The sequence below is a fragment of the Anolis carolinensis genome, chromosome 4, assembly GCF_035594765.1.
Source record: "Anolis carolinensis isolate JA03-04 chromosome 4, rAnoCar3.1.pri, whole genome shotgun sequence".
In the NCBI taxonomy this organism is placed as follows: Eukaryota; Metazoa; Chordata; class Lepidosauria; order Squamata; family Dactyloidae; genus Anolis; species Anolis carolinensis.
In genome coordinates, this window is record NC_085844.1 from 194,844,100 (window position 1) to 194,863,235 (window position 19,136).

Sequence of the window (19,136 nt, forward strand, 5' to 3'; positions counted from 1 at the left end):
TATTTCACAAGCTCTCTTCAGGAAGTGTGTAATCCTAAACAAAGAAAGCTGGAGGTATGGAGCAAAACAAGTATATAAGTTCTGAATCACCTTGAGAAGTCACCTTCCTTTGTTGGAAGGAGTAAGGCCTCTGCGAGTCTGTACCCGGCGATCACATGTGCCTGAATAATTGGCCCTGACACTATTGTTGGGTTTTGGGTGATGTTCTGCTCCCTCCTGCTGAAACAGCATTTCATGTACAGCCCTGTTCTAAAACCGTACTGGGGAAGAGTAAATGATCTGAGTACAGTTGTGAAGCAGTGGCTGTACTATTTTCTTTCCGAGCTATTCCATAAACATACAGAGCAGATGGCACTTTCAGAGGAGGAACAGTGTGGTAGTATACAAAGTCACATGCTTTTTTCCAGTGATACAGGCCTTCTGTTGAATCCTCCTAGAGAGGGTGAGTTGCTTTTTTGTGTGTGCTTTTGTTATTATACTGTGAAAACAGGGTGGACTGGACAAATGGGTCTCTAGGATGCTGCCCTACATGGTGAAATTATTGCTCAATTATGTTAATATCTAAGTGCATTAGTATGTTCACTGATTAATTTCCCATGTGTAATGGTATTTAATTTCTCATGGTTTAAAGATTTTTTCAGACAAGATGAGATATACTTGAAAATAATATTTAGTGTTCTGGACTTTTATTGATGGATTTAAAAAATGACAAGTAATATGTGTGAGTGATTAGAGATTTTTATTTCTCTTTTAATTCCTCAAAGATGTCTTTACATCTTTTGACTTTGGAAGGTGATAGTGTTGCCTGTTTGGAGGTAGACAAAAAATCTGTAGATATTTTGAATTGAGACACAGAGAGTAGGAAAGGTTGGAGCATTTATCTAGAGTTGACTTTTTTTCGTGTCAGGAGCAACTTGAGAAACTGCAAGTCACTTCTGGTGTGAGAGAATTGGCCGTCTGCAAGGACGTTGCCCAGGGGACACCCAGATGTTTTGATGTTTACCATCCTTGTGGGAGACTTCTCTCATGTCCTCTCCTGGAGCTGGGAGCTCTGGGAACAAAGCTAAAACAGTATAATGTACATGTGATCTTTTCATCCCTCCTCCCCATTGTAGGGGGAGGAGGGATGAAAAATACAAGGGCTGGAAAAATAGTACAGGTCAATAACTGGCTCAGAAAATGGTGCCAAGAGGAGCATTTTGGCTTCCTTGACCATGGTCTACTCTTCCAAGAGGATGGACTACTGGCAAGTGATGGGGTGCATCTCACACAAGTAGGAAAACATCTTTTTGCACACAGACTCACAAACCTCATCAGGCGCACTTTAAACTAGATCCACTGGGGGAGGGGAACAACAGCCTGGCGAACACTGTATTACCCACAACCACAGGGAACCGCCAAAAGGCTACACGGAGGGCTGCACAAACACAGCAAGGACCAAGTAAAGAGAGCACAATAATCCCAAATAAACAGCTCGAGGGGAGGTCACAGGGGCTTACATGTCTTTACACTAATGCTCAGAGCATGGGAAATAAGCAAGACGAACTCCAACTCTTAGCACAGCACCACACATACGATGTCATAGGCATCACTGAAACCTGGTGGGATGACTCCCATCACTGGAATTTAACCATTAAGGGCTATAACCTCTTTCACAGAAATAGAACAAAGGGGAGAGGAGGGGGAGTAGCTTTATATGTCAAAAACAGTTACGTTGCAGAAGAAATGCAAGACTGTAATCCGGGAAACCAGCTTGAAAGCATCTGGATAAGAATCAAGGGAACCGGGACTCAAAAAGATCTTGTCGTGGGTGTCTACTATAGACCTCCGAGTCAGGATGAAGGACTTGATGAAGCCTTCTGTCAACAGCTGACCAAACAGGCACAAAGAAGAGATATAGTAGTCATGGGCGATTTCAATTATCCCGATATCTGCTGGAAAACAAACTCAGCCAAGAGTACAAAGTCCAACAAATTCCTCACTTGCCTTGCAGACAATTTTATGGTCCAGAAGGTAGAAGAGGCAACAAGGGGATCAGCAACTCTTGATCTAATCTTAACAAATGTGGAAGACCTGATCGATACAGTTGAAGTGGTTGGATCCTTAGGGGCAAGTGACAATGTGCTCCTGCAGTTTGCAATACAAAGGAATGCTGAAACTAAGACAAGTCAAACACGCATCTGGACTTTAAGAGAGCTGACTTCCAAAAAATGAAGGAATTACTGAGCGGCATTCCATGGACGCCAATATTAAAAAACAAGGGAGCTAAGGATGGATGGGAGTTTTTCAAAAGTGAAATACTCAAGGCGCAAATGCAAACAGTGCCAACAAAGAAGAAAAATAAGACAAGTGCAAAGAAGCCAGAATGGATGTCCAAAGAACTTCTAACTGAGCTAAAGCTCAAAAGTGACATGCACAAGAAGTGGAAAAGGGGAGAAATCACCAAAGAAGAATTCAAACGTATAGCCAACACCTGTAGGGAAAAGGTTCGCAAGGCTAAAGCGCAAAATGAGCTCAGGCTTGCCAGGGACACAAAAAACAACAAAAAAGGCTTTTTTGCTTACGTTGGTAGAAAAAGGAAGAAAAAGGAGGCGATAGGGCCACTGCGAGGAGAAGATGGGGTGATGGCGACAGGGGATAGGGAAAAGGCAGAACTGCTTAATGCCTTCTTTGCCTCGGCCTTCTCACAAAAAGAAAGCCATCTTCAACCTCAGCAACATGGAATGGACGAAGGATTGGGGGAAATCCAACCCCAAATAGGGAAACAAGTTGTCCAGGAACACCTGGCCACTCTAAACGAATTCAAGTCCCCAGGGCCAGATCAGCTACATCCAAGAGTATTGAAGGAACTAGCGGAAGTTATTTCAGAACCACTAGCAATTGTTTTCGAGAGTTCTTGGAGAACGGGAGAAGTCCCAGCAGATTGGAGGAGGGCGAATGTGGTCCCTATCTTCAAGAAGGGAAAAAAGAACGACCCAAACAATTACCGTCCGGTCAGCCTCACATCGATACCAGGCAAGATTCTGGAAAAGATCATTAAGGAAGTGGTCTGCAAACACTTAGAAGCAAATGCGGTCATTGCTAATAGTCAACACAGATTTACCAAAAACAAGTCATGCCAGACTAATCTGATCTCTTTTTTCGATAGAGTTACGAGTTGGGTCGATACAGGGAATGCTGTGGATGTAGCGTACCTGGATTTCAGTAAGGCCTTCGACAAAGTCCCCCACAACCTTCTGGCAAACAAACTAGTAAAATGTGGGCTAGACAAAACTACGGTTAGGTGGATCTGTAATTGGCTAAGCAAACGAACCCAAAGGGTGCTCACCAATGCATCGTCTTCATCATGGAAAGAAGTGACAAGTGGAGTGCCGCAGGGCTCCGTCCTGGGCCCGGTTCTGTTCAACATCTTTATTAACGACTTAGACGAAGGGTTAGAAGGCACGATCATCAAGTTTGCAGACGACACCAAACTGGGAGGGATAGCTAACACTCCAGAAGACAGGAGCAGAATTCAAAACGATCTTGACAGACTAGAGAGATGGGCCGAAACTAACAAAATGAAGTTCAACAGGGACAAATGCAAGATACTTCACTTCGGCAGAAAAAATGGAAATCAAAGATACAGAATGGGGGACGCCTGGCTTGACAGCAGTGTGTGCAAAAAAGACCTTGGAGTCCTCGTGGACAACAAGTTAAACATGAGCCAACAATGTGATGCGGCAGCTAAAAAAGCCAACGGGATTCTGGCCTGCATCAATAGGGGAATAGCGTCTAGATCCAGGGAAGTCATGCTCCCCCTCTATTCTGCCTTGGTCAGACCACACCTGGAATACTGTGTCCAATTTTGGGCACCGCAGTTGAAGGGAGATGTTGACAAGCTGGAAAGCGTCCAGAGGAGGGCGACTAAAATGATTAAGGGTCTGGAGAACAAGCCCTATGAGGAGCGGCTTAAAGAGCTGGGCATGTTTAGCCTGCAGAAGAGAAGGCTGAGAGGAGACATGATAGCCATGTACAAATACGTGAAGGGAAGTCATAGGGAGGAGGGAGCAAGCTTGTTTTCTGCTGCCCTGCAGATCAGGACACGGAACAATGGCTTCAAACTACAGGAAAGGAGATTCCACCTGAACATCAGGAAGAACTTCCTCACTGTGAGAGCTGTTCAACAGTGGAACTCTCTCACCCGGGCCGTGGTGGAGGCTCCTTCTTTGGAGGCTTTTAAGCAGAGGCTGGATGGCCATCTGTCGGGGGTGCTTTGAATGTGATTTCCTGCTTCTTAGCAGGGGGTTGGACTGGATGGCCCATGAAGTCTCTTCCAACTCTACTATTCTATGATTCTATGATTCTATGGAACTGATAGAGGGAGCTCACCCGCGCTCTCCCTGGGTTGGATTCAAACCAGCAACCTTCAGGTTAGCAACCTAACCGAGTTGACTAAAATTGAAGCATTCTTGAATGCAGTTGCTGTGTTGTAAAACTGATATGCTATTGGTAGTGTGCTGTTTTTAAAAATCTGCTTCCAGGGTGTTTCACTGCTGCATTTGTATTTAAATCAGCAGTTCAGAAGATACTATCAATCTCATTTTCTCTCATCTGAAGGAACCCAAACTTCCTTATGAAAGAAATGAGTGTGCAACATTTTTACAATTTCCAAGCAAATTATGTTTAAATACTGAATAATTTGTTCTTAGAAGTAAAGACCCTGCACATCTCCTTTTAAAATTACTTGACCACTACCATGTGATTCATGGTGTGAGAAAAAATGCATAAATTTGAATGCAGTAGTATACTGGAGGTACATCATGTTCATTTCTAAACTCAGCGTTATTTGAAACAAACTCTGCAGGAAATAATTCTTCCCTCAGTGCACAGGCCAAATATGTTTGAACTGTCATAGTGAAAATGCTGATGGAATCTCAGTTATGACAAATGGAGGGATGGCCATTCCTAGATATATAACTAGCCTGCCACAGTCTTTCAGGTCTCCAGGATACAAATGCTAGTCATTGTTGAAAATGGTTGTTAACCATTTTGAATATGGGTGAATTATAACTCCTGGATGTTAAGCTCAGTCACCTCCAAACCCCGCCAGTATGTTGTTAACTGGCATCCATGGAGATTAGTAGATGCCAGATAAATGTAGTTTCTACATGCTTGAGAGTTAGTATTAAAAGTAGATCTAATGAATACTATACACCATACTATACTATGCTATAAATTCTGTATTGACAAATAAAAACAAACACAACTTAATGTAATACAGTTTTATCTATCTATATATATAAAAGAGTGATGGCATCACGGCGACCCACAAAACAACAAAACTACAGGCCCCCCAACCTCGAAATTTGACGACACAACCCATCATCCATGCCTCCAGGTTGATACAACAAAAAGAAAAGAAAAATAAACTCCTAATTAGAGAGAGAGGAATAATTGCTTTTATCCAATTGCTGCCAGTTAGAAGGCTAAGCTCCTCCAACTTGGTCTCCTAGCAACCCAATAAAAAATAATTAAAAACACTAAAAAATAATTAAAAACACTAAAAAATTAATACAATAAAATACTATAATAACATAAATAACTAAAAATAATACAAGAAAATAATAAAATATAATAAATAAAAAGATAACTTACAATAAAATTAAAAAATACAAATAACGTCAAATAAAAATTACACAACAATTTTTAACCAATACCACCACCACTTTGCCACAGCAACGCGTGGCCGGGCACAGCTAGTACACTTAATAAAAGTGAAAATCTGTATGTGTGTATGTGGCACAGGTGTCTGCTCACACAGTCTCTGGCCTCCACAAACAGGCTCTAGTTCCCAGTGCTGTGGAGCCACCAAGTCACGTCCTCCCAGGACATTGAAGGTTACAGCGAGTGTTCCTTTCTCTCTCTATTTACATGACCCCACCCACTGCCTCTCCCTTAACCCTTTCCTACTCTTTTCTATATCACACAGCAAACAGAGAATTGATCAGCAACTAAACATACTAGAAAGGTTTGGGGAGAATTCACTATGATTCATAGGGGTTGTAGGGACCTGCAATCTAAGAGCACTCTGAACTCCACCAACAATTAACCTGGAACTAACTTGGCACACAGACCCAATATGGCCAAATTTGCATACTGGCGGGGTTTGGAGGTGACTGAGCTTAACATCCAGGAGTTATAATTCACCCATATTCAAAGAACACCGAACCCATCTGATGATGGATCTGGACCAAGCTTGACACACAAATTCAACATGGCCAACTGGGAATACTAGTGGACTTGGGAGGTGATTGACCTTTATCTTTGGGAGTTATAGTTCACCTGTATTCCATGAGCCCTCTGAACCCCACCAATGACGGATCTGGACCAAACTTGGCACACAGACCCAATGCTGCCAACTTGGGGTGGTTGACCTTGGCATCAGAAAGTTATAGTTCATCCATATTCAGAGAATACTGCATCCAGCAGATAATGGATCTGGACCAAATTTGGTGCACAGATCCAACATGGCCAACTGTGAATACTGGGGGAGTTTGAGGAGGATTCACCCAAGATTTTTGGGAATTGTAGTTCATCCACATCCTTATGTATTTTCTAATGGGAGCATTCATAAAAAACAACAGGAAAGACTGAGGGTTTTTTTCTAAGAAATAGTGTAACATATGACCAAACTGATATTACCAAACATCCAAAAACAAACAAGACCCTTTTCAAATAACCAGGGCATTGCCGCATACCCAAGCTAGTTGTCTTATAAAAACAGCTTTAGGCATGTAGTATTATTTCTTTGATTTTTCTTGCTTGTTGCTTGGGTTCTAGTTAATTGAGAATATACTAAATACAAATTTTAAAGAAGACATATGTTGTGTTTGGAGATTGTTTTAACACAAAACAACATAATATCAATGTAGGTTGCTCTCAACCTTTTGAAAGAAAGGCATGGAATATATTTGGAAAATTCTATTTTATTTGCTGCTGCTTCATAAGGGTTTTTGTGCACCCAGGATTCTGCATTGTTCACCAGAAGTGACTTGCAGTTTCTCAAGTTGCTCTTGACACGGAAAAAAAAGCACATTATATGAATTCTGCAGGTGAAGTTCCCTGTTCACCACTCACAGTTATACACTCCCACAAAAAGTATATGAAAGCTACTCATTGCTAATGAAATCCCTGTGAAATCATTATCATGTGATTTTTGCCATCATGTTATCTATTGACTTTGAAAAGCTAAGATTTATAGGCTGCTCTGTGTGCAGTATGGGCCGATTTCTTGTACGTTTGCAATGTTTCAGATTTATTTATTTTTATTTTTATTTACATTTTGAATTAATCTCCCACTTTTATTTAGTTTGTATTCCTCCCCTTTCCCAGCATAGGATCAAAGGTGGATGGGGAGGGATGAGTGAGCAAGTTACCATTGCTTCTCTATGGTTTTATGCACATGTTGCACCTTCCACCAGCCACAGGGTTGGTCATGTAGTATGGACATGCATTCATGGCCCCTTTATGTGGCTGATAAAAGCATGTGGTTGGGTACACAGATCAGCATGCATTGTTAAACATTTTCTCTGCACTAAAATTGGCACACCCCTTTTCTGTGGAACCCGTACCTAATCGTTTATCCACTTTGGAAAAAAAAAATGGTACCTCTAGACATTTTCTAGATTCTCCAAGATGATTTTATGGTATTCTTGACCCTATTCATTTCAAAAGGTTTGCTATTGAATATAGTTTTCAGAGTCATGCGAAGTCCAAGAATGTATACTTCTCAGATTTTGGGATCATACTGTATACCAAAAGCAGGTGGGACTTTGCTTGGGGTTTTTTTGTACACAGCCTGCTTAGGTATGGGTTTCTTTCGGTTTTATTAAAGTACTAAATTCACATCAGTATTGTTTTTCACACATGGGAAGTGTGCTAAGATTTCTAGTGAAAAAATATCCAGTTCTCCTTTATGGCTATATATTCCTGCTTTATGGCTTATTAATTGCCTACATGTTTCTGTAATTTGACTATTTTTTAGATTTCTTGTGTTCTTTCTTTCATTTGTTTACTTTTATGTCATTATATGTTCTTTGCTCCTATGGCCTTGTTTATGCTTTCTTTTGGATCTAAATTTTTTAAAAAATAAAGATTTACTCAATTGAGTTCCAACCTACTAACATTGTCTCAGTTCTATTCAAGTTTGTTTCACCTTTCCAGAGTAGCAGATAGATATTAAAGCTGCAATCCTGTTCTCATTCGTTTTAGAAATGCATCTCACAGAACTCATTTGGGTTTGCTTGTGAGCAGGGGTGTGTAGGAATGGATTTGTTATTCAACGAATGATTGATGGATTAATGATTGTTTAAGGCACCTAGAGCTATGTTTTCATAATTCCCCTCCCCCTGAAACAAGCGAACAAATATTGGTTTTTGTGCCCTTTCCTTTTTCAGTCATGTTAGTTATGATCATAAGATGTGAGGATACATCAGTTTAGGGGTCCCTGTGGATTATCCCATCTGTGTGCCAAGCCAGAGAATATTGTGAATAGTATTCTTGAAGCTCTTCTCTTGATGCTCACTAGTTCTTTATTTATTTTTATTATTTCTCATGCATTATTGTTTAATTTGTTTTTAAATAAGTTTGTAAGCCACCATGAACATTATTTTTAGTGTAAATGAAGGATTAAATAAATAAATAAAAGCATTTTCAGATACATTGGAAAACCATTAGATATACAATAGTTAGGATTCAGCTTTTGAAAGGCAGAAATTTTAGTGTTTTAAACTGCTTTCATTGATATTGTTATTGTATGCTTCTGTAAGGATGCTGGGCCTCAGTTGTCATCTTTCCTGTTACATTTTCTGGGGTGGACAGCACAATGGATAGTGTTGTGGGTTTTGTTGTCTCTCTTATGCCTTAGTATCATACATTTGACATATCAGCAGAGCAGAAAGCCATGCTGGTATTGTTAGGCGGAATCACCTGACACATGCCTCTAGCCAGAAGTTGGCTCTGTATAAAAATGCCTAAATCTTCAATGACTGGCTCTGTCCTTGAAGCCCAGGCCCCATGGCCAAGATGGCAAGAAAAATTGCTAGTTCCTTAGCACATTTGATTTTCCCGGCCACATTTTCCATAGCACCTGGGCTTTAAGAATCCCTCCAAACAAGGCATTAAGAAATAGGAATTTCTATATAAAGCAGGCCTCTTGTATGAGGCACAAACTAGATGACCAGTCACCATCCTTACTGTTGTCCAGGAAGTCTTCAATATTCCCTGTTAAGTATTGGTTAGATTGTTATGCTATTGTCCATTGCACAAGCAATTTGAAATGCTTCAAATAATTTTAATGCTCTTTTATTTGAATGTGATGTTAGCATACTCTAGTTCTAATGGATCTTATAGGCATAGTATCTGGTAGTCTAAACATTGCAGGAGTGCTCCATAGTTGTTGTTTTTTGTTTTGCACATTGCAAATATGTTAGGTGCCAGGCAGGAAGTTGTTGTTTATATGATTGATAAATGTGGTGGGAAAATGTAACTGTGTAAATACAATTATCCTTGATCCATGCTAAGCAGTTCGAAGCCCATCTGTGGAGGAGGCATATGGTTTGCTAAATATTTATCAGCAATCTTGGGTGAGTGCAGACTAAAAATGTCCAGAGCTGAATCATTGGACTGGCAGGCATTGTCTTTCTCTACCTTGAAAGCCATCAGAGAAAGGAGCAGAAAGAGGTCAACTTCTGCTTCAAAGTATTGGAGAAACTGCAAGTAAAGTGCACAAAACTTCGAAGTTGAATCCAGAGCTTAAAGCATTGGCTGCTTAGACAAAGTAAGTTTGTTCAGATGGCGTATTTATTTCCCGCAGTAATATAATACTGCCAGAATTCTTTTAACAATTCTTTTATTAATAATTATTTTAAAGACATCAATTTTTATTAAGAAAAACATATATACAACAGTACTACATAGTACAATGTACTTGTTCACCTCTTAGAAGTAATATGAATGTGTATACTTATGCATATTACTTATTGTGTATAGTTTCATATGTTGTTCAGCTGAAGGCCTTTATGGAGGTGACTGCTTATCAGTAATTCCATGTATCTAGTGGGATCCTCATGCCTTTGCTACAATTGAATGGTTCAGTAGAAATAATCCTTAAAGACAATGATAGTTATAGTATTGTACAAATATGCAGAATGGAAGTTTCCAGCTCCACAGAGTAGAAACTTTTAAAATGTCATAATTAAAATTAAAAATTTGATTTCTGTTATATGACAATTATGGTCAGATTTTCCATGTAAAATCCCAAGAGGCAATTTTTAAAAAGCACTCTGTTTCTGGGTCTTGGAGCACTATGAGCTTAAAAGGAGTTTCAATTACCTACATTTGGTACCCGATTATGGAAAGCTGCAAATGAAGTAAGAAGTTGCCAATTACTTATACTAGTAGTTATATTGCTGATTTTAAAATAGGATATGTGTATACTTCTCAAGACTTGTCTCCAAAGTGCTTTTAAGAGACGAGATTTTCCACTTCAGTGGCTCAAATTTCTCAATATCTGAGTTCTTAGAAATGGTAGCTAGCTTAACTTTGCCCTCCCCCCTCTGCCCCAGCATCTTTTTGTACAGCATAATTTTTAAGGGCTGTTTTTAACATACCTTTTTATCACAAAGACTCCTTCTTTACTGTTGCTGGGTACCATCTGTAAGAGACCTGAAAGTCTGAAAACTTCATTAAAGAATTGTAATTTATTTTGTTTTAAATCTGTTTCTCTTAAACTTGACTCTTTTTTTTGAAGTCTTAGCATGGTTAAAATGTAGAAGGATTTGGTACTAACAAGAGTTAATACTCATTCTTGCAAAGAAAAATGCCCCCCCCCCCCCGCGCTTGCACATGTTTGTTGATAGTTTTTCAGCTTTTATTGGCTGTTATTAGTGTAAATTTGCTTAATAGCCTGGCTTTAGATTTAATCAGTTTTCTGAGAAACTGGTACATGAAGCTATATCTGAATTGGAAAAGTTTGTTTTTTATTTAGACAGTCTCACTTAATATAATAGATTTAAAAATGTTTGAGCAGATGTTTGAGGTTGCTAGGTCAATTCTATTTCATCTCTCAACTTCCATTTTGTTTGTCATTGATAAGTTGATAGATTATAGCAATTAAGGACAAGGATGCTTGGCCATTAATTACGCTGTGCTGGCATGGAAAGGGGAGTATACAAACCTTAAATGCCTTGGACTGTAAAAGTCCTTGCATTGCATAGGATTTCTCCTATCCTAATAAACTTCTAATACAGTCAGTTCAGTGTTTCACTGGAGTAGTAATTTGCTAAGTAAGTAGAAGTTTGATTTTTTTTAGAAGCGTGAATAGTTCAGACCACTATTATCCTCTAATTATCAAACTCCCATAATCTTTAGTAAATTGGAATTTATGTTAGGAATTTGGTCCTCTAGTATGGAAGTTGGCAGGTATAAACCAGATGCTCTCATGTTATCAGCCCATTCCCACACACTGGGTTTTGGGGGTTTTTTTGGAGATCTCTTTTCTGCTTTCTTTCTCTCAGATGCTTTCCAAGACGTTGCCTTTGCTGTTGGTCTTGTGGAACGGGTGGATGCTTGTTTCTGCCATGCAGAATGTGTCTGCCATACCTGTGAAGCTGTGGGCCTGTTCACCAAAAGGAGGAGGAGTTGAAGCAAAGTTGCTCTGCCGCATGCATGGATTGTATGCCAACCGATCCAACCCTGGAGTGTTTCAAAATCTGTACATGTTCTATGCTGCCTCTGACTCAATCAACTGCCATTGGAGAGACTTAGCAAATTGTACCCTTAAGGCCAGTGGTGAAGTTGGACATTTTTGTTATGATATGCAAGCAGATATGTTTCGTATTCCTGTTTTTTGCCGACCCTTAAAAACACATATGGATTCCCATTCAACCAGAGTCAGCATCACCCCGGACAGTTCATGTGGTGTTGCTCTAATTTCTGCTGCCTTATGGAAACCTGGCGCGCCCCTACACCTGAGAGCTGTTGTTGGGAGTCAAACTACTAGGGTTCCTGGAGATCAGTTGCAGTTGTCCTTGATTTCACCCTCTGGAAACAACGTCACCCACCTAATTGTTAATTGGGAATCACATGAGTGGGAATTAAAAAGAGCTGAGTTAATGAAACAGGGTCCCCCAGATTGGGTGGTACCAATTCAAGGAACAGACTGTGACCAGAAAACATCCTCTATTAGGTTTAAATTCTATGGACAAATCTCCATCACAGAAGAAATAAGTGAGCAAGGCATATACAGGGTTGAACTGGGCTCTCAAAACAAAACAGTTCTTAAATTCAACCCTCTGATCATAGATCTTCTCCCCCTCCGTCACATGACAAATCCCATTGTTGGGTCCCATGTACTGAAAATGGATCAACCTGAGCAGATTGTCTTGCAACCTCAGACTTCTCTGAAGGAAGTGCAGATTCATTTCCAAGGCTTGAATGTATCACAAAGAATCCCCCAGTGTGCCCCCTTTCTTAAAGTAAGCCACAGCGGTTGGCTGGAGTGGGTTAAAATGTGGGAGGGAGTGCATCATGGAGAAAGGATTAAGAGAGAATTGAAAGATTGGATTGGCTCTCTTGGGGCAGGAATTTCTATCATAGATGCAGCCAATATAGAAGTGCTAGCTAATAAACTTTCATATTCAACAAAGCAGATAGGGAAACTGACTGCCCCATTAACCAAATCTCTCCTGCAGCTCACAGAACAACCACAGGCCATCAGTAAAGTCCTCCCAGTTTGGGAAGAAATATTGGAAAATGACAATATTATGATAGTATCTGGAATTCAGTCCTTTCAAAATAATGTTTCTCTGGCACTAGCATGCGAACAAGCACAAGCAATCACACAAAATGTAGTCATGGGAATGGTACGAGAGGCTAAAGCAGGGAAGATTCCCATGGAGGTAAACAAGTTAATCTGGCCAGAGCTTACCCCAGGTGAAAGAACTTTGGAGTCTTGGTGGAGGTTATTAAACGCATCTTACGATTCTGCCCACAATATGCTGCGGCTGTTCATAATAACTGTAGAAGCCACCCAAATTATTCAAGTCTATCCAGTCGTCCCTCTAGGATTCCAGATTGAAAAGGATTTGGTCATGTATTCTAGAGACTCCAATCAGTGGGCACACATGAGGGATGGTGACTGGCAAACAGTTAATGTGCAAGGTTGTGTGAAGAGGGAAAACTTGGGTTTTATATGTGATGATAATAGTTTAGAAGAGCACCATGAGTGCTTCTCTCCTCAGCTTATAAATAACTCTCATTGTTCATTTGAAGTAATTCAAGAAGAAACTTCTACAGTTGTGTATACTGGGAAGGGATGTATTTGTGTAAGAACACCATGTGAGTTTGTAATCATTAATGGCCTTGTAATACAACCTATGCTGCCTTATATTAATCGTTGTTTTTGTAATATTAGTGTAATTGTAGGATGTGATTTCCAATTTCGGGTGCCTGTTTGGACTGTGCAACATATGAAGGCTTACCCCTCTTTGTATAGAGAGATCTCTCCTATCTCTTTTGGCTTTGGTCTTTCTACTCTGAAAAATCTGCTTTCTCACCCTTCCCTCAAGCAGGAATTGTTGAAACTTAGAGACATGGGTGAAAATGCCACATTGGAGATTCAGCACAGAAATCAGGCAATTGCTCAGATTGTAGCTAAAGTTAAGTCATCTGGAGACCACGCTTGGTGGGAGGTGCTTCTTGGATGGTCACCAAGTTCAAATGGCATGCTAAATATTGCCCTCCACCCCATTGTGGTGATTTTAATCTTCCAAGTAACGCTGGTATTTGCCTTGTTATTATTGATTGGATGGATGAAACGGCAAACACGCAGACTCCATGATCTAGAACACCAAATTAGTGCGGCCAGAGTGAAGTTGTGAAGAGTATTTGCTAGAGCATCAAGTCCAACCTAGGAATTGTTGCCATATTACCTACATCTTGTTTATCATCTTCCTTCTTTTCTGTTAATGGTGGCTAAGCTGACAAGGTATATCACTTAAGGACAAGGATGCTAGAACACAAAACTGGCCTACCTTTTTGTGACATAACAATGTATTTTTAGCTTTTGTATATACTTTCCCCTTACCTTAACATCATAGTGGTAATTTGAGAAATAAAATATCATTTGCTTTTATGCCTTCAGAGATGTTAATCCTGGAAAATGAATTGACCTGAGACTGCTATTAATTCTTACCTTTTGTATTCGATCCTGTGCGGAACCACATGCCATAGAAGAGCTTTACTGATAGAACATAAATTGATTCCATTGCACAGGAAATTGTTTATTCCCTCAAGATGTTTCTTTATGATCTAATGTCCTTGGGAAGCCTTCCAAACATTCTGGGTATCTCTAACTGTTGCACACACTTAAGAGTGCCTCCTGTTTTCCAGCCTGTTCAGCCAATTTGATGGGTTGTCTGCCAGCATGATTTGCCTTGTCACCTGAGAAGGTCTGGGACAGTACCTAAAATCTACAGTGGCAGCTGCTGTAATATATAAATCTGAAAATAACACAGTTGAGGAGAAAAACATGTAGAGTTTCTTTTTGCTGAAAAGAATAAATTGCAAGTGATGCATATATTCTAATGAAACTTCTTTGTGAAGTCAGTTTTAAGAATAGACTACAGATTTGTATGTTTATGTACACAAGTAGGTACAGTAGACTAGTGTCCTTTCTTTTCATGGCAGTGAGTGAAGATAAATATATATCTAGATATAGCAATGTAACAATGCTTGTTCCTCTGGGGCTTTTGGAAAGCTAAGTTTTCTAGACTTTGGCAGGTGTACTGGTCCACTTCCCATACAAGGTCTGAGCTCTTGCTCTCACTCTCTCACACACACACTTTTCTTTATGGCTGCAACAGGCAACATGAATACAAGTTATTTAAAATAAAATTCTGAAAGGTAATGCTTACGGCAAAAATTTCACCGGAATTTAGGATTCCATGGGAATCCTAAATACACTAAGTTCTGTTGAAAAAAGTAGGATTTGCTGGTAATCAGTAAATTACAATATTTATCATTTATCCTGCTTTTTTTGAATAAGAATAAATTTTATTGTTGTGTGCCTTCAAGCTTTTCTGATTTATGGTGATCTTAAAGCAATCTTATTACAAGATTTTCTTGAGAAGATTTGTTCAGAAAAGGTTTGCCTTTGCCTTACTCTCAGGCTGAAAGAATGACTTTCCTGAAGTCACCCAGTGGCTGAGTGGGGATTTGCACCATATTCTCCAGAGTCATAGTCCAATACTCAAATCACTACGCCATGCTGGCTTTCAAGATTTAATACCCTCAAAATATCACAGATAAAAATGATGGACTGTTCTCAAATCAAGAATTACTCATTTAGTGTCACTGCCTTTTACACATTGGTGAAGATTCTCCTCTGTCTGCTTCAGGTGCCGTCAGTGTGTTCTTCAGTAAAATGTTCTGCACTGGTTACTGATGCTGAGGAAAAGCAACTTATCCTACAATATATATGCACATGAGGAACTATTTTTAAAAGTATCACTCATATTCTTCCAAAAGATAAAATTAAGGTAGTGAGTTATCAAGGGCGGTCAGTTATCAAGGAAGGGACTTAACTGGGACTTATGGTAGTACATGACTTCGTGCCAAGAAGTTGGTGTACGAGGCAGAAGGTTCAGAGAAGTAATATCTTTAAGAATTTTATGATTGAGATGAACTCCTGCACAAATGGCCTCTCCACCACTAAGCTGTGAAATAGGACATAGCAATACTCACAGATATTCTAGTATGAGAGTTGGTTAAAAGGTAGTATGTTCAGGTGTTTAACTAAGCTACATTTTTCTATATTATTAATTTACTTACATAGATATAATGATGTAAATTCTTTGGTTTAGCAGAAAATCGGAAACTACGAACTAAACTTGCAGTGAAATGTTGCAAGGTATCTACATTTTCCGAGAACAGGTTAGAGAAGATACCCCTCCATTAAATATAAATTAAAAAAAATTCTATCTGAAAACCTCAGGCTTGACCCTGAACAACTTGTTCCTCTGTGGATATATTTTGGCTTCAGTTCTGTTGCAAGTACTGCCTGAATATGCTACTAGAGGAAATGTCTGAATCACTCCTCGAAAAATCCATTGCGGACATTTGTTTTGAAAACTCAAAAGCTTCATTTGGTCATCAGCTGTTCATTTTTCTTCCCTGCCTAAAAATAATGTAGAGATTTTTGGCATATTTTTACTCTGCCACACTTTCTTCCCTTGAGATGTATGCTCTGAGACAGAAATGACAAATAATGTCATTAATAACAAGCTGTGCAGTACTGTGCATTAAGCAAACTTGGGCCTTATGGTTAAGTTATAGTCAAGCATTGCCTTGTGTAAGATATTTATTTATCTCTAAAGTCTAAAAACATTTTTGTATAGATATAAAAAATCTTTATTAAGGTTAAGAACAGGATTTTGATTGTAAGAAACCCAATAATGGCTGGCTAGCCTTCTTCCTAGATTTGCTCCAAGATTTCTATTACCAGCTGGATGGTTGCCATTTGAACAGGGATCATTGTTTGTGATTGCTATTAAATACTGATATTAAAGAGCATGACACAGATTGAAAAAAAAAGTCAAAAAAAAAGTATTACGATTTTTTTCCAAAGCCTGCCTTCCATTACAATGCAAAAATTGAAAGAGACTTTTTCCTAAAGGAAGGTCTCATGCAATTCTGAAATTCAGATTGTGTTTATATTTCTTTGTCCTTATTAAAAATTATTTATGAAACATTATTTCCCTTTAGTTTTAAAAATGTGAATGAAGCAAAAAGACAGGACAGGTCTGATTTATTGGGATTCTCATAAAATATAATCCAGTCTTGAAATCTGAGAAGGGCATATATTAAGAGGTCAGTCCAACCCAGATCATAAGGAAGTGAAGGAACAGCAGGACAGAGGAAGTGAGTTAAGCAAAGAACTTAAAGCAAGTAAGGTTCAAAGAAGTTGAGAACAAGAAGGTAAAATACTCTATAACCTGGTGAGTGGAATGAGTTTCAGGCTGTTACAGGCAAGTTTAGCAATAGCCACTAAAAGTGGGAAGGTTTTGTACAACAGGGTTACAGAATATTTGACCCTTGAAATAGTTTTGGATTCTGTTTGTCATCCCTGTCAATTGGCTGTGCTGACTAGGATTGATGGAAGTTGAAGTCAAACAATATTAGGAGAGCTATGGATTGCCCAATGCTATTAATATGTTCCAAAATATGTTCCAAGTGGCAACACAATGGCAAAAAGTGATCACTAACTCCCAGGGCAGTTTGGTAACATGAACAAAGTTTAGCATTTGTTGCACATATACAGCTGTTGTAGTTAATGTACACAGTCTTTTCTTTATTAATTAGAAGTTCTGAGAAATTACAGTGAACCTGTGCCGCAAATGCACGTACTCTCCTCTCCCACACAGTCAGTAGGGGATAGGAAGGCATGCACTTGTGGCAGAAACTCACTGCTGTTTCCTAGATCATTTCTAGGTACAAATGGGAATGACGCAGGCACATGAAATACAACAGCTGGGTATGTACAACAAATGCTATACTTTGTTTACGTAGCAAGGAGATCATAATTCAAGATGCAGCTTTTGAGTATATGTGGAAGTTGCTTGATTTGACCAGTATGACTGTTGAAGCTAAGCCACTCCATGGGAGCAGTAATTTAGCACACGTGCGCCTGCAGTTTATTTTTATTTTGCTTCTTTTTAATGTTGACACATGTGGATGAGTCTCCCCACTGCACCCCTGTTCTTGGACATTGTTTCTCCCTGATTTAATCTCTTATCCTCCAAACCCATGGGAAAGAAAGGAGGAAATCAAAAGGCGTAGATTCCTGACAGACTGAAGAAGGAAAATATTCTCAGTCCTGACTCTCTTAAATTAGATCTCATTTCTGCAAACAGTGTTGTTGGTGTGGACAAACTCTGCTAGAAACTTGAATGGGCCGCCCTGGAGCATTTTTGCTATTGTCATCTCAGTGACAGAAGCAGAAAACTTCTCTTCCCCGCTCATTTTATAGTCAATAAAAAAACTCCTCTCATGTGGTGTCCTTGGAGCCAACCACTAATGCCTTAGGCACAATGTTCCTTTGTGTTTGTGCTGCTCTCAGCTTCCTTTACTGTGTTTTGATTACTTACTACTGTTAACAGCTGCTTTCCTTCTTGTTGTGTTAGCTTGACTTAGAATGAAAGCTGGCCTTGCTTTTATCCACTGAAATGGGTGAGGCTTTTAAGTAAGCACCAACTCTACAGGAACACCCCCACCGCACAGACATACGCACCTTTGGAATGCAGAGGAAAAATAGAAGTATAGAAAAATAGATGTTTTCCTGATTTGCATAATGTGTTTAATTTGGCAGGATGTTGTAATTACTACACAGAGCACTTCTGCCCTGATCCAAAACATTTCACTTTAAAAGGTAGCTTTCACTAGTTCAATTTTGGTGAGATTTTAGTTTGACATTGTTAGATTTGGTCTTGCTGATTTGACTGAGGCCTAGTATTAACTATGGATTAAGTCCAATGTAGGTATATTCGACACCTTGGCCTTTATACAGGTGTAATACCCCTTAACACTACTAGTGGAAAGACCTGGTTATATATGTTCTCCCTTTTCTTTCTTAATTGGTTTTCTGTAGCAAGAAAGAAAGGTTGGAAGAAGCAGTAAACGTACCCAGGGGGTTAAAAACAGAAAATGCTGTCATCTGATCCTTCAGCCCCATGAAATGCTTCTACCACTAAAGACTTATCTAGAAACACCTTTAGTTCCAGTTAACAAGCTAGAACTAAATGAGAACTTTCACTAAAGTGGAAGTACCTTATCTAAGTAGCACTGTAAATCATAGCTGTAAAATATACCTGTGAGAGAACAACTCCAATAAATAGATATACTCTTGTTTTGAAACCATAATAATTTTCATGTTGGCCATTTATGTTTCTCTTATAATAATAATAATAATTTCTGAATCTTCCCAGAATGTGACTATAGATTATTCCCCTTCATGTTTTGCATCTTGCACCATGATCTTTGAATGGCAAAGAATGATATTTTTTCTTTTAGGCTTACACTTTCTTTGTAAAATCTCC

At 39.2% G+C, this 19,136-nt stretch overlaps 1 protein-coding gene across 6 annotated transcripts in view; it reads left to right on the forward strand.

Moving 5' to 3' along the window:
• ppard (peroxisome proliferator activated receptor delta) overlaps positions 1-19,136 on the forward strand; it is an 82,846-nt gene that overhangs the window by 27,051 nt on the left and 36,659 nt on the right. For 2 of the 6 annotated variants that reach the window (XM_016993293.2, XM_062979689.1), the window contains exon 3: positions 11,559-14,176. The exons of 3 other annotated variants lie outside the window; for them this stretch is intronic. In XM_016993293.2, the coding sequence (XP_016848782.1) occupies positions 11,559-13,922 (2,364 nt within the window). In that variant the 3' untranslated portion in view covers positions 13,923-14,176. Of the gene's footprint in view, positions 1-5,546; positions 9,821-11,558; positions 14,177-19,136 lie in introns of those variants that run through there. One more of the 6 variants, XM_008109711.3, reaches the window with a different exon arrangement.